At 39.3% G+C, this 12,649-nt stretch overlaps 2 protein-coding genes across 4 annotated transcripts; one reads left to right on the top strand and one right to left on the bottom strand.

The window, feature by feature from the left end:
- Window positions 1-506: 506 nt before the first annotated feature.
- LOC146590921 (zinc finger and BTB domain-containing protein 8A-like) lies at window positions 507-3,649 on the top strand. Its single transcript, XM_085313798.1, has 3 exons — window positions 507-1,493; window positions 2,309-2,475; window positions 3,057-3,649. The coding sequence occupies exons 1-3, from the start codon at window positions 533-535 to the stop codon at window positions 3,384-3,386; spliced, it is 1,458 nt and encodes a 485-aa protein (XP_085169924.1). The 5' UTR covers window positions 507-532; the 3' UTR covers window positions 3,387-3,649.
- Window positions 3,650-5,270: 1,621 nt separating this feature from the next.
- Window positions 5,271-12,497, bottom strand: TSLIG1 (tRNA splicing ligase complex subunit 1). 3 transcript variants are annotated; one of them, XM_085313800.1, is made up of 8 exons: window positions 12,189-12,497; window positions 10,775-10,959; window positions 9,251-9,275; window positions 8,530-8,651; window positions 8,219-8,301; window positions 7,780-7,832; window positions 7,471-7,507; window positions 5,271-6,779 (listed from the first exon to the last, which is right to left on the bottom strand). In XM_085313800.1, exons 2-8 carry the CDS (start codon window positions 10,860-10,862, stop codon window positions 6,693-6,695), a joined length of 495 nt encoding a protein of 164 aa, XP_085169926.1. In that variant the 5' UTR covers window positions 10,863-10,959; window positions 12,189-12,497; the 3' UTR covers window positions 5,271-6,692. The 3 variants fall into 3 exon arrangements, with proteins under 3 accessions (XP_085169926.1, XP_085169929.1, XP_085169927.1); XM_085313803.1 differs by lacking the exon at window positions 12,189-12,497 and adding an exon at window positions 11,534-12,173; XM_085313801.1 differs by lacking the exon at window positions 12,189-12,497 and having other exon boundaries at window positions 10,775-11,120.
- Window positions 12,498-12,649: the final 152 nt, after the last annotated feature.

Raw genomic sequence — 12,649 nt, forward strand, 5'->3', positions numbered from 1 at the left:
GGCTCCCGAGGGTCGAGCGACCAATTCGGCCGGGCGGGCGGGTGAGTGACGGCGACCGCTACCAATGCCGGGGGAGCCCGGGCCGGGAGGGCTGCCGCCTCCATGTGCGGTTCCGGTCCGCTCTGGGAGAGGCTGTGCCCGCGTCTTAAAACATGTAGAACCAGGCACGAACTTGCTCTCGAATTGTGGCACTCCGCACTTCTGCAGGACCGATTTCTTTTTTCTTGCTTAATTTGTGTACTATTTAGGTTTCCATTGACCTAATCTTAATCTTTTATGATATGAATCCTGTAATCTTGACGAGGCATCTTTCTTGAAGAGATTTTTCCTCCCTCATGTTAACATGTCATAGCGTGAGAGGTGGGAAATAGAAACGTGTTGGGAATGTAGTAATATSCATGATCATCTTATTTTTAAAGAAAGAGCTCATCTGCTCTCAAAATAGGATTCAGCTACTTTAGGTTACGCATAGATTGTCATGCTTTGTTCTTATTTACTTTAGGGCAAGACTTCCTGTTATTCCCTCATTGGAATGGAGATTTCTTCCCATCAGTTTCACCTTCTAGAGCAGCTAAATGAACAACGGAAGCAGGATTTGTTTTGTGACTGCAATATCCTGGTTGAGGGGAAAGTCTTCAAAGCACATCGAAATGTGTTGTTTGCTAGCAGCGGCTATTTCAAAATGCTCCTTTCACAAAGTTCAAAAGACACCAGTCAGCCAACAATAGCTACTTTTGAGGTCTTCTCTCCAGAGACATTTATGGTTATCCTGGACTTTGTATATTCAGGCATATTGTCTTTAACTGGTCAAAATGTTATTGAAGTAATGTCAGCTGCTAGCTATCTGCAGATGACAGATATTCTTAATGTCTGTAAGACATTCATTAAATCCTCACTGGACATTAATGAAAAGGAAAAGGATCATTACCTTAGCCTTTCAGCCAAACGTACAAACAATGAATCTGCTCACCCATCTCTTTATCGGTCAAGAAGGAAAGCAAAGAGCAACCCAACACGTTCCCATTTAATTCCAGATGAAAAGGCAAGTATGGTGAATGAAAATTCCTGGAGTAATTACAACAGCTATCTATCTTCACAGATAAGTCTTCAACGGCCAGAAACGCAGCTATCAAAAAGAGGCCGAAAATTGGGCCCAACAAGAAAGCGCCGAAAACATCTAGGACTGTCACAGACCCGTGATTTTGTGCAGTGTAAATCAAACAAAATTGAGCAGACTAGCGGAGGTTGTAATGCATCAGATTCTAGCCACACCTCTCAGGCAAGAGAGGAAATTCAATTTGATGCTAAGAATGATGTTGATCACGATGATTATGGATATAAYCAAGAATCAGAAGTTATACCAAAGAGATGGTCGGTTGCTCAGCTAGAACAAGAACTGTCAAGAAATTCTCCCGAGTTAATGGAATTAAAAGCAGATGAGCTGTACACGTCAATGCCCACAATTTTAGGTGTAATGAGTAGTTGGAATGAAGGTAAAAAGATACGGTTTTGGGAAGTTTTTCTTTGTCTGGAAGAAGTCAGCAGATCTTTTGGATAAAATCCTGTATGGATGTATTGGCATGAAAACCAAAATGATGCCTAGACTTGCAGATTATTTTCTTGCTTTATACTAGTGCCTAACAGAGTAAGAGACTTTGTGAAGTCAAAACACAGGATGAGAATTACAGTCAGAGAACCTGGTCCAGCTACTCAGTGGAGTTAATATGCATCAGATTATCTGGACCCAAGTGGAATGAATTTGAGGCCTATAGAGCTGAAATTGGCTTGGGGATGTGGCAGTATTTTCACTCAATCTACTATTTTCTTTACAAGAGAAAGGTCATACCATTGGCCACTTAAAATCTTTAGACTGAAGCATTCTCCACTTCCCTTATGGTCCCTGAAGAACAGAGGGCATATGCCTGACATGGTGGAATAAAATTTTAAGACTTCAGGCACCCTAACACGCTACATAGGCTTTATGAATATCTAAACTAAAAACTAYTTCTTGATGCAAATGTGCAATACACCTATATATTTGCAGTCATAAATACGTCTAAAGAACACTCACTCTACGTGAGGGGAAAAAATATACTATCAAATATACTATCAAATGCCTATTTAACATATTCTGTAAATAACATTTGCTGGAGAAGGATAAGTAGTATTTTGGGGCTATATTTTGGGTTTTCTCCTGTTTAGTGAAAGACCACAGGACAAATTAACTGCTTATTTAAGCTTAAAAATAATCATAGTACTGCATGAAGTAGGACTATTAATATTTGACGTATGTTTTTCTCTGTATCAGATCTACCTCGAATGCGATTCAAGTGCCCCTTCTGCACACACACAGTGAAACGGAGGGCAGACCTAAAGCGTCATCTTCGGTGTCACACAGGGGAGCGACCATATCCATGTGAAGCATGTGGGAAAAGATTCACCCGACTAGAGCATTTACGTAGCCACTTCCAAACAGTACGTCATTTCAATCAGAGACTCAGCTTAGGGGAAAAACCAACAAACAAAAGCCCCAAACCAAGATTCCRTTGGTAACAGCTGTTTTGTCATTTCTAGAACTAGTACCAGAGAAGCTTCCTAGCTGCAGCCTTAATTATTCATAATTTAAATTGGCAGATTGGACTAGTGTTCATGGAAGTCTGAAAGAAACTTGATTTTATCATCTATGCTGCTTATGGGGTATTTATTGTTTTTCTTTTGTTCTTCTGCTGCTTGTTTTTGCTCCAGAAATTCAGTGCACCAGGGTGGTAATCTCCAAAATCCACAACACAAAGTATTTGCTTTCTTAGACATGTTGCGTAACATGTTTTTTGCGAGTAACTAAATAGCACTGTAAAACTAGAGTGAGATTTTGAAAACATAACTAAAAGCAGCCAATGTATTTTAACAGACTTCATAAAAGGTGATCTGTGCGTATCTTCTGCTCCCAAATTTCTGTATTTTTACTTTTATTTTCAAAATGATTTTCTGATTTTTTTTTWATAAAGAAAACTGCTTTTGGATGAATACTGACATTTTCAACTTTTAAATCTCTTTAGATACATCAAGCTGGCAAACTAATATGCAGAAAGTGCAAGCGTCATGTAACTGACCTAACAGGATGTGTGGTTCAGCAAGGAACAAGGCGCTACAGACTGTGCCATGAGTGTCTAGCAGAAGCTAGTTTTGACAACATCCCTGATGATCTAGATGCAGAGCATTCTCTTATCACCTCTCCAGGAAACAAACATTCCAAGTGGGCTTTGGAGGAAGAACAGAARTCAGATGAAGAGACAATGGAGGAGGAACCATATAATTTGGTTATCCAACATGTTGACGATGATGTATCAGATGAGGCAGATGAAAAGGAGAAACCAAATCTTAGGTAGATATATTTGTATGTTTGTTACTGATATATTCAAGATTAAATTCCTTGTGTCTTGCCAACTAACACTAGTTTATTAGTTTCATTAATAAAACTTCAGTGGTATTTAACTCTATGAAAAGSAAAATAAGGTCTTCAAACACACTGTTTTGTGCTTATGGACACGCAGCAGTATAACTACTTCTGGATACTGTCCTAAAATTACTTAGTATTTGGAAACTATTTAGAGGAACTGCTTTGTATTTAATTAAAGACTTACTCTGAGTATCTGTTCATAGTGGAAGGGTGAACTACTTTACAGTTCTGCAACACAGATTCTATACTACATAAAGAAAAAGCTACTATTGGTAACTTGCTTTGAAAAAGTCTTACTAAAACTAGCAACTAAGAAATGTAATATAAATTTTTGAAGACACCATAATTAATGYATACACACACTTAGGAAGCTTCATAAGAAAGGAATAAAAAACAAACATACATTCTTCCAGCTGGCTGATCTATTTACTAAAGCCACGTTTTTYTGGAGTGAACTTACTGCTTCTTATAGTTCAGAAAAAGCATAAATAGTTTAAAAGAATACACAAAGCCATACAGGGTAGAAACAGTGAACAGAACAGCTATAATGCTTTTGGCTAGCATGAGTTTGCCTCTTCAGGTATGCAGTGTTTTTGTACCGTGAATTTTAAACAAATTTACACTAATGTGGTTCCAAGTAAATAAAAGTGCAATCTCTAGAAGCATGATTAACATTTTTTTTTTTTTTTTTCATTTTTTCAGGACTGGCACAAGATTTGCTCTAACTCTTGTCTGTCTTATGTAAAGACAATAAATAGGAGAAGTCCCTCTTATTTCAGCAGGACACTTGTAACTTAAATCATAGAGCTACTTTAGGAAGCCATTCCAGCTTATATACATTTAGGAAGCTCAGAGGCTGCTGAGCAGTCAGTATAAAAACACTTCTTTCTACATGGAGACTTCTATTTTAAGCAACCTTTGTTATTCTGAAGTTTTTTAGTTTTAGTAATCACATTTTTCTGGACTCCCAGAAAAGTACCTGATACCTGTCACTCCTTCAGCTGTGGAAATTAAAAAGGAAGAATGTGAAGCCTATTTTACARTAAGTACTTAATAAATATTGAAAAAATAGACAAAACTTACTTAGTGAAGTCCAAATGTCTTTCAAAATTCCAGTCAAAGCAGTTTACTGTTATCATTCCAGTCTGTGACTGCTGGTATAAACAGGGCACCTCAGCATTCCAACAAAATTAAAACTTAGCGACACAATTTAATTTTCTCGTCTCCCTTTTTAGAGGGCCAAGCAATAGCAAAACAGCCGCCRCTGCCCTGCAGCCCACCAATGCCCGCGACTCCCTCACGCTCTGTGGAGAACAAAGCAGCCTCAACTCGACGCCCGATTGGCTAGTCTCGGTCGCCTGACCCAGCCAGCCAATGAGGTGTCGAAGCCGCTGCTGAGGGAGGGGAGCGTTCGGTGCGCAGCCACACGCAGCAGCTCGCAGTCRCTTTTAGGGCGCTGCGATGCGGCGTGAGAGGCTTAAAGCTGTTTACTTACAGTAACTCTAACGGTTTATTTGGACCAACTTTAACAGGCGTGCCCTGACCTCACTTCTCTGCAGCAGCCCCGCTTGTGGCTGGTGTAGTCCCACCCATGGCCTGGCTCCACGGCWAGCAAGTACTGGAGCCCCGAGCTCCCCCTGAGGAAGAAAGTCCTTGGCATGTAAACCTCAGTAATTTATGTACCATCTACAACAGACATGTCTTAATTATTACTTATGCACAAGTCTGCTCACCTTGCCTCAGAACAAAGAGSAAATCTATTCATCTCAAAAATCCACTGGCCAAAATAACTCACACATGCACATAGCCATAATTCTTTCTTAATCCAAGTTTTATTTCAGCTTTAAGGCTTTATCAAAAAATAAAATGATTTTATCCTCCATCTTCACAATAAAGAAATAAAAAGTCTCTGTTTAAGATGATTTTACAACAAAATAGAGGTGAGACATTACCTCCAGAGATGAAGCATTTAACAGCATTTACCAGAAACAGGGTCAGGTCAGCCCAGATTTCATATTCACTGTGCCTGTCTCATGTTTAAATAGCAACAGCAGATAATGCACATTAGTTGTCCCATGATTTAAAACAAAACGAACACTTTTTGATTATTATTCTTGATTCAGTGAATAAAAGTTCAGTATTTTCTGGCATTAAAGGCAAAAGGAAGCTTTTCTGGAATTTGCCACACCTCACAACTCTGTAGTATAAGGACAGATGAAAACCATGAACTCTTCTCTGCAGCAGAAGTGGAAATAATCAAGAGTTACAGGCATGTGCATTACCACACATAGTTCTCCTACACTGCAAGTGGGAAGCTCTGTGGGTCTTTTTTGGTTATTTTTTAAGAGGAGATAGAATCTTACTTAAATTTGAAGTGTCTGCTTAGTTCTGTTTTAAAACAATTTTTTTTGTGTGTGTGTGATGAAACATATTTGGGAATGAAGCTGCAAAAAACTCCAGTGTATTCCTTTTCACAACAGCAGCAAAGAAATCTGTGCTTTTTAGACTGGTAATAAGCACTAGTAGGATTCCATTACTCGGAAACTTATGGCAATTCAGCACCACCTGGTGGCATTACTTTTTTTTTTTTTTTTTTTTTTTTTTTTTTTTTTTTTTAAGTACTCTCAAAAGTTTTTTGAAAGATTGGTTTACTTTCTTTGGCATTCTTCAAACAATCAGAAACTTTTCTACATTAAATCAGACTCGCTGCAGATGTTTTAGAGCCTTCAAATAATATGGAGGGATGTCGCCTCAGAATTAGAATATTTAAATCTCCAAATAAGGTCATGCAGTTTAACAATTTTTTATCTCCTGCTCCAACACTGCCACCTTAGAAAAAGGCAGTATCTTCTTTACTGGCTTCACTAATCTATTTAGTTCATATACCACCTAGTATATACATCAGCCTTAAATGTTGATAYAAAATACCAACCTTCCTGAGAGATTTTCAACCCCTACAACTCTCATCTTCTCTCCCTCACTCCACTCACCTTCAAAAACAAAAGAAAAAACAAATAGAGAATCCCAACTCGTTCTTTTTTTCCTGGCATACAGGTCTTGGTCTGGCTYGCCATCCTCAAGTCCAAACATAGATGTACATTCCCTGCAATTACTCCCTTCAACTTACGATTTGAATTGGCCAATTCCTTAGTTATTTCCAAGAGTATTGCTTTTTTTGAGGGACCTCTGCTAGCCAGTGATAAGTATGCAGTCATTTCCTTACACTTTTCTTGCTTTAAATGTCAATGATGACAAAGACTTCTGGCTTCTCTTCTTCACAGATCTGCATTGCTGAGTAAGTTATGGCTTTGACCTCTGTGCCCTAGAGAGAAAAGACAAAAAAAACCCCATGGATTTACTAAAGGAGGATTGCTTGCAGCAATTCTTCATGGCAATACACAGTATTTACCACTTTCTACAAATGCTACCTAGATTAAGAGTTTTTTCTTCCCTCAAAGCTGTAACTATAGCTGTTCTGGTGAATACGAAAGGTAGCATAKTAATAGCAATGACTTGGTCAAGCCAAATATCGAACAGATAAATCTTTCCTTCTGTACAAATTTCTCCTCTTGTCTCTGACAGAATATCAACATTGCTGTTCTCATACTGACATACCTAAAGAGCAGGCTGGGAAGTAATAATTGGCTTTTACTAATTCTTTAGAAAATAAACTTGCAAAAAAGATAAAAAGCTGAGAATACAAAGTTAGAACCAACCTCATGCAAACATTTTGAATATAGATTAGTTTACTGTGTTATCAGCATCACAAAAAAGGAAGCCAGCTGTTCAGTTTTGTCAGTGCTGAGGAACCACCAACTCAACAGTTTCAGGAATGTACTCACAAAAAAACAGGTAGGAAGTGAGATCTTAAGTTAAYGTGGCCTGTGATACCATTCAGAAGTGTTTATGTTCCAATATCTTGGTAACTTAGGAGTCTCATTTAGAAGAGGTCCCCCCCACATACTTATGTTCTATCCTTAAAATGTAAAAAAAATGTACAAATAATTGCATACCTGAGGGTGTTTGGATAAAGAGAACTCTTCTCCCCACCTTTAACAAAAATAAAAAAGTGGTTGAAATTTGGTAATATTTATCAAATGTTGTAACTAGTTTCATTAATGAAATGGGACAATGAAGTTTTAATTTAAAACCTCAAAAAAAATAAAAGGAAGTCCAAAATCCACTTTTTAGAAAGTCTCAGTGTACTTCAGCACACCATAGTATTTCAGAGTAGTCACTCTAAATGCAATTATGTGACCCTCCCAAAGTGCTGAGTGTTTTCAGTAAAGATACTCATTACTCAACTGATCTTTTAAGCTCACCCAATTGATCTTATTTTGAATTGCATTCGGTCAATGTGAATCACTTTCACCTCCTGCAGAGAAAGAAGAAAAACATTTCAGTAAGGTTTTCTGTCTTCTGGCAGAAAATCTCAGCAAATCCCCACATGCAAGACTTGCATTTCTAAATGTTCTCACTGTTCTAAATGGAATCTGAAACCACAGAATCTGAGCAACCTCAAAGAGACACACTAATACTAGGAACTTAAATACACTAGAGCTGTCTCTACAATATAGTAACAGCTAGTGGTGGGTGTCTGTGCTAACAAAGTTAATAATTTATTTCTCAGGTCTTTCTACTCTGGTATCCTCCATGCATTAAGTAATCCGTGTTTCTTTTTTTTTCTGAAGTAACATTGTATTTGGAGCAGGTGTTACCAGAGTCTCATCCTACAAAACAAAAAAAGAACAGAACACTTACCCTTGGTATAAAGAACTCATTAGCACTGAATTTATACAGCCACTCATCCAAGAAGTGAAAAAGAAGAGACAGCATGTCATGTCCTGCAGAGTTGAAGCAGAGAAAGATAGTGAGCTGGCTGTCCCAGCAAGAACACCAAAACATTTTCTAAAAGTATGTCWGAAGTACAGGTTCTCCACTATGAGAAAATTAGGGATGCTTAATCAGTCTTTAATTAACTGCAGCAAAACTGCAGCTAAAGATTCAAAGGATTTTGGTACCCTTCTCCCTTAGAGTTCATACAGTTCCAACATAAGTCACTACAATCTTACCTTCTGCCTGTACTTCTACGGTATCCAGAGGTTCCACAGTCTCTGTATCGGTCATGTAGCCAAACATGGCCATAACACACTGCTCAAATGCTTCTTCCAAAGTATCTCCCCAGGCATGTAGCCTAAAGAGACATAGAATAATTCATGGGACGTTAACCACAAAAAAAAGTAAGTTTTATACATATGAGATAAGCAAACATGAGAATAAATGCAAAGWAGTGAATAAACAAAAATGCTGGCCTTTCTATACCTCTACATTCAGGCAGAAGATTGAATATATGTAGATATTCCTTGCAGGATGTTATAAGAGAGTTTCTTCTTGGGAGAAAATGGAAAATAAATGTTTTAACAGATAACAGGAATGTCCTTCCTTGCTATGACTTAAAAAGTAGACTGTTTGGAAGCAGTCTGATTCTACAGCAAGGCAATTAAAAGCCCCATTTTGAAAGACATTTTCAAATAATATGGTAAAATAATAAAGTAATAATCAGAAGCACCAAAGGATTATTACGTTAGAGGAGAAGCTAAACAATACAATGCCTCTATGTTCTCCCAAGAGCAGAAACAAAACAGATCACCAAAAAAACCAGTGCGAGCATGGCATTTCATAATTGCATAAGGTATACATCTGAAATCAGTTTTCAACAGTCACTTCTGATTTATAGCAATGTAAGAAATAATTAATTTGTTATATTGTGAAATCCCAGCTGCTTGTACTTACTGCACATCTGCTGTGTGATCCAGATCTGAGGATGGAGGAAAAAGAAAAGGCATGAAGTCACCAAACGTATTTAAAAAATGAGGAATTTTTCAAAGGAAAAGGACATATGATATACAACAACTTTTTGTATTCATCTTGACACATCAAACAATGATAGATACTCTTTATTTTCCAGTATATTAGAAAAGGCTAGCATAGGTGAAATCTTGGATTATTTCTGCCAAGCTTAATAGAAGAAAAGTAGTACTGAAAATAAATTACATCAGTGCCCTCTGTGTAGAGCACTGTGTACAAGGTATGGCTGTTGAAAGGCAACAGGGTTCTGCAGGTTGATTGTGAGAGAAAAAAAACTTTAATCAGAGGTAAATTACTTTTGGTGAGGTCTGCAGGACTGAAAATTAGCCATGCAGAGGATAAGATTGCAAATGTTTACTGCTCAATGAACAATATACCTGTCCACACCYAAAACACCTATTATGCAAAAAAGATATTTAAAAAAAGTATATAATACAAAACATACAGTAATCTTCATTATCAAGATAGGATTAACATCCTGAGCATTTATCAAGTTTTACATGAATATCATTCCTATTCACTTAGATGAATGACAGAAGTGCATAGTAATACCAGGCTGGTAGAAACAGAACTTGGGACGAAGAATGAATGCCATGCCATGATCACTCCAGCTGAAACACTGTTCTGATGCTGCTCAKATCACCCACCCACTATTAATGGTTCTCAACAACTGTCTCTAAAGCAAACAAATTGCAGTGGGTTTAAAAGGAGAATAAAACCGCTTCTGCTTATGGAAGGAGCATGACTATTGTAATGATCTCCAGAGGTCCCTTCCAACCTTACTGATTCTGTGATTCTAATATGTCACTGTATTTCTTCACTACTATCAAATAAAGATCTAAACGTATCCTAAAAATATATATTCTAACAGAGTAGCATACAGCATCCCTCCAGATAAACACTGCTCAAATAGAAAGACAGTCAAATACTGAATGATCTGCCAGTGCCCGAAGCTAGTCCTCGGGCTGCCACCCACTTACTTGAGATGTTCTTAGAAGACATTTCAGGGGTGGGGAAAGGGAGAGATAATGATCTTTTAGCAGTGCAATGGGGGGGGGGAGTGCGGGACGGGACACAACCACACGGAAGACCAACTCGTTCTCTGAATATCTCTTTTTATATAATAGAGGTACAAAAATGTGCTGCCTGGCTAAGAAATGTCTTGAAAGGGTAAAATTTTCAAGCTAAGACTTGTAACTTATTCATATCAAAATTTCTTCAGCACCCATGACAGAAAAGACATTTATCTGCAGTAAATACAGCTATAGATATCTTTATTATTCAATTACAGATGCATCCCACAGCCCAAATATAGGATACCAGTATATTATGAAACCCCATATGTGCCTAAAAAGATATATCTTGCTCAYTTCCTTCCTCCTCCTCTCCCTCCCCCCGGATTATGCTATCACACGTGCGCTCTACCAGGGTAACATTAGAAATACTCACATTCATACTTCTTCGTGAGCGGTGGGTATTTGGCTTTGATAGCCTTCTGCTCCTTTGTCAGGTTATAATCCCTCTCATCGCCTGCCATAGCTGTTGCGCTTGAATAACACTCACTCACTTCCTGGTCTCACAAAAAATGGCCACCTCCATGCATGCTTCAGCCTTGCCAGGCTTCCCATGTGATGCTAGTAATGAAAGGGAAAWTTCCCTTTTAGTTCAGTTTCTTTTACTCGCTATCAGTTTTGTAACAGTTGTACACACACTTATATTTCTAAAATAAGATTTTAAATGCRTATCTTTAAGTTGTTTGCTATTAAAACTGTTACTGGGAGATAGGTTTAAAAGTTCAGCCCTTTACTGCTTGCCCTACTAACTGATTTAAGAACGTTCAGTCAGTGAAACCAAAGAATTACAATCCTTACATAAAGAGCATACTTAGGCTTTTTCAAGGATCTTCAGGATTCCTTGGAGCAGGAACCACGTTTCATCTTTGCTGCATACAGCACTAAGCATTTGAATCATTCTCAAGTAATAAGCTATTGTAATAATGAAAAATAATCAAAGAGCAATAAAGTGGATTAAACTGTCAYGCTTCAGGTAATTTCTACTCATACTACATTTTACAGTTGAGTGTAATCAGCTCATTAATGTGTTACACAGCAATCTGAAATATCCATTGCCTCCAAACCACAGATGTGACAGGAGGAAAGATCTGTAGCCCTCAAGTATGACCTTTCTCTAGGAAAAAARCTTAGTTACCTCTTAGGATAGGGACTGCAATTAAAGCTTCAATCCTGGAATCACATACATGGTAAATATGACTCACAGCTAAGCACAAATATTCATTTGCTTGCAGAATTTGTCCTTTTTCTTTTAAGCAAAGAACTGTATCAAATCTCCGCTTAAAAGTCTTGGATTAGACCCTGTGTTTCATGTAAGTTTTTCATTTGTAATTTAACAGTCACAAACTTCATAATCTGAGCAAYTTCAGGCCTGTCAGTTTTCCTCGGATTAGACCTTTGCAAGTTCTCAAAGCGGTCATTCCCACTCCCTCTTAATATTTTTGTGCACAGTAAGATTCTGTAACAGCTTCCCCAAATAACCAGAACCAGATAGATTTACAGATTAACACAAAACACCATCAAGTCCTCCAATTTTCAACATAAGAGTCAACTTGCGTTTCTCATGGCTAGTCCTAGGTACGACACCACGGCGTGGGGCCTCCCGACTTCCATTTTCTRAGAAGCACCTGGGCCGATATGGGGCAAAGAAGAGCTTGAAACTGGGAGGCCAGTGCTGCTCAGAGGCAATCAAACCCGGTGAGCGTAAATCTGGATTTTAAACCTGCTCCTTGAGTGCTGCTGTCAGACCCACAACTGACTGTGCCAGGTTATCTACAGCTAGTCAGGCTTGCCTTATATGCTGCTCCGGTTGTCTATACAGTCTGTCTCTGCAGGGAATTATAGAGGGAAAAAGAGAAGGAAAATTAGTAATTTTGGGCAATTAACAACCCAAGAGGAGGCAGGAGGATGCTCTGGCTGTTGCCTGGCTGCCCTGTGGGGAAGGAAGGGCTGGGCTGGGCCTCAGCCCCCTCACAGCAGCGCGCCGCGGCCGGAGCCTCGCGGTACCAGGCCGAGGCCTCGCGCAGGAGCCGCCGGCGCCGGCCGGCGGCAGGAGGCCGCCGCGCGGTCGCGGCCCCGGGCTGGGCGCTGCCCCTTTAAGGGCCGAGCGAGGGGCGCGCTGCACCCTCCCCCTTCCCCTCCGGAAAATGGCGGCTCCCAGGGGAGCTTCAGCAGCACCTTCCTCTCCGCCCCCTCCCCGGCCTCCCTCCCACGTGACCGCCGGGCGCGCTCGCCTGCCCCTTGTCCCCGCCCC

The sequence above is a fragment of the Rhea americana genome, unplaced genomic scaffold, assembly GCF_003343005.1.
Source record: "Rhea americana isolate MKP2758 unplaced genomic scaffold, rheAme1 scaffold_396, whole genome shotgun sequence".
NCBI classification, from domain to species: Eukaryota; Metazoa; Chordata; class Aves; order Rheiformes; family Rheidae; genus Rhea; species Rhea americana.

What these genes read in the sequence shown, in the direction of transcription:
- TSLIG1 (XM_085313800.1), bottom strand. Translation starts at nt 10,862, where the DNA reads ATGGCAGGCGATGAGAGGGATTATAACCTGACAAAGGAGCAGAAGGCT. An exon ending in CGTAGAAGTACAGGCAGAAG is followed by an intron (nt 8,302 to 8,529) that starts GTAAGATTGTAG and finishes TCAACTCTGCAG; the next exon opens with GACATGACATGCTGTCTCTT. An exon ending in CTTTATCCAAACACCCTCAG is followed by an intron (nt 6,780 to 7,470) that starts GTATGCAATTAT and finishes TTTTCTCTCTAG; the next exon opens with GGCACAGAGGTCAAAGCCAT.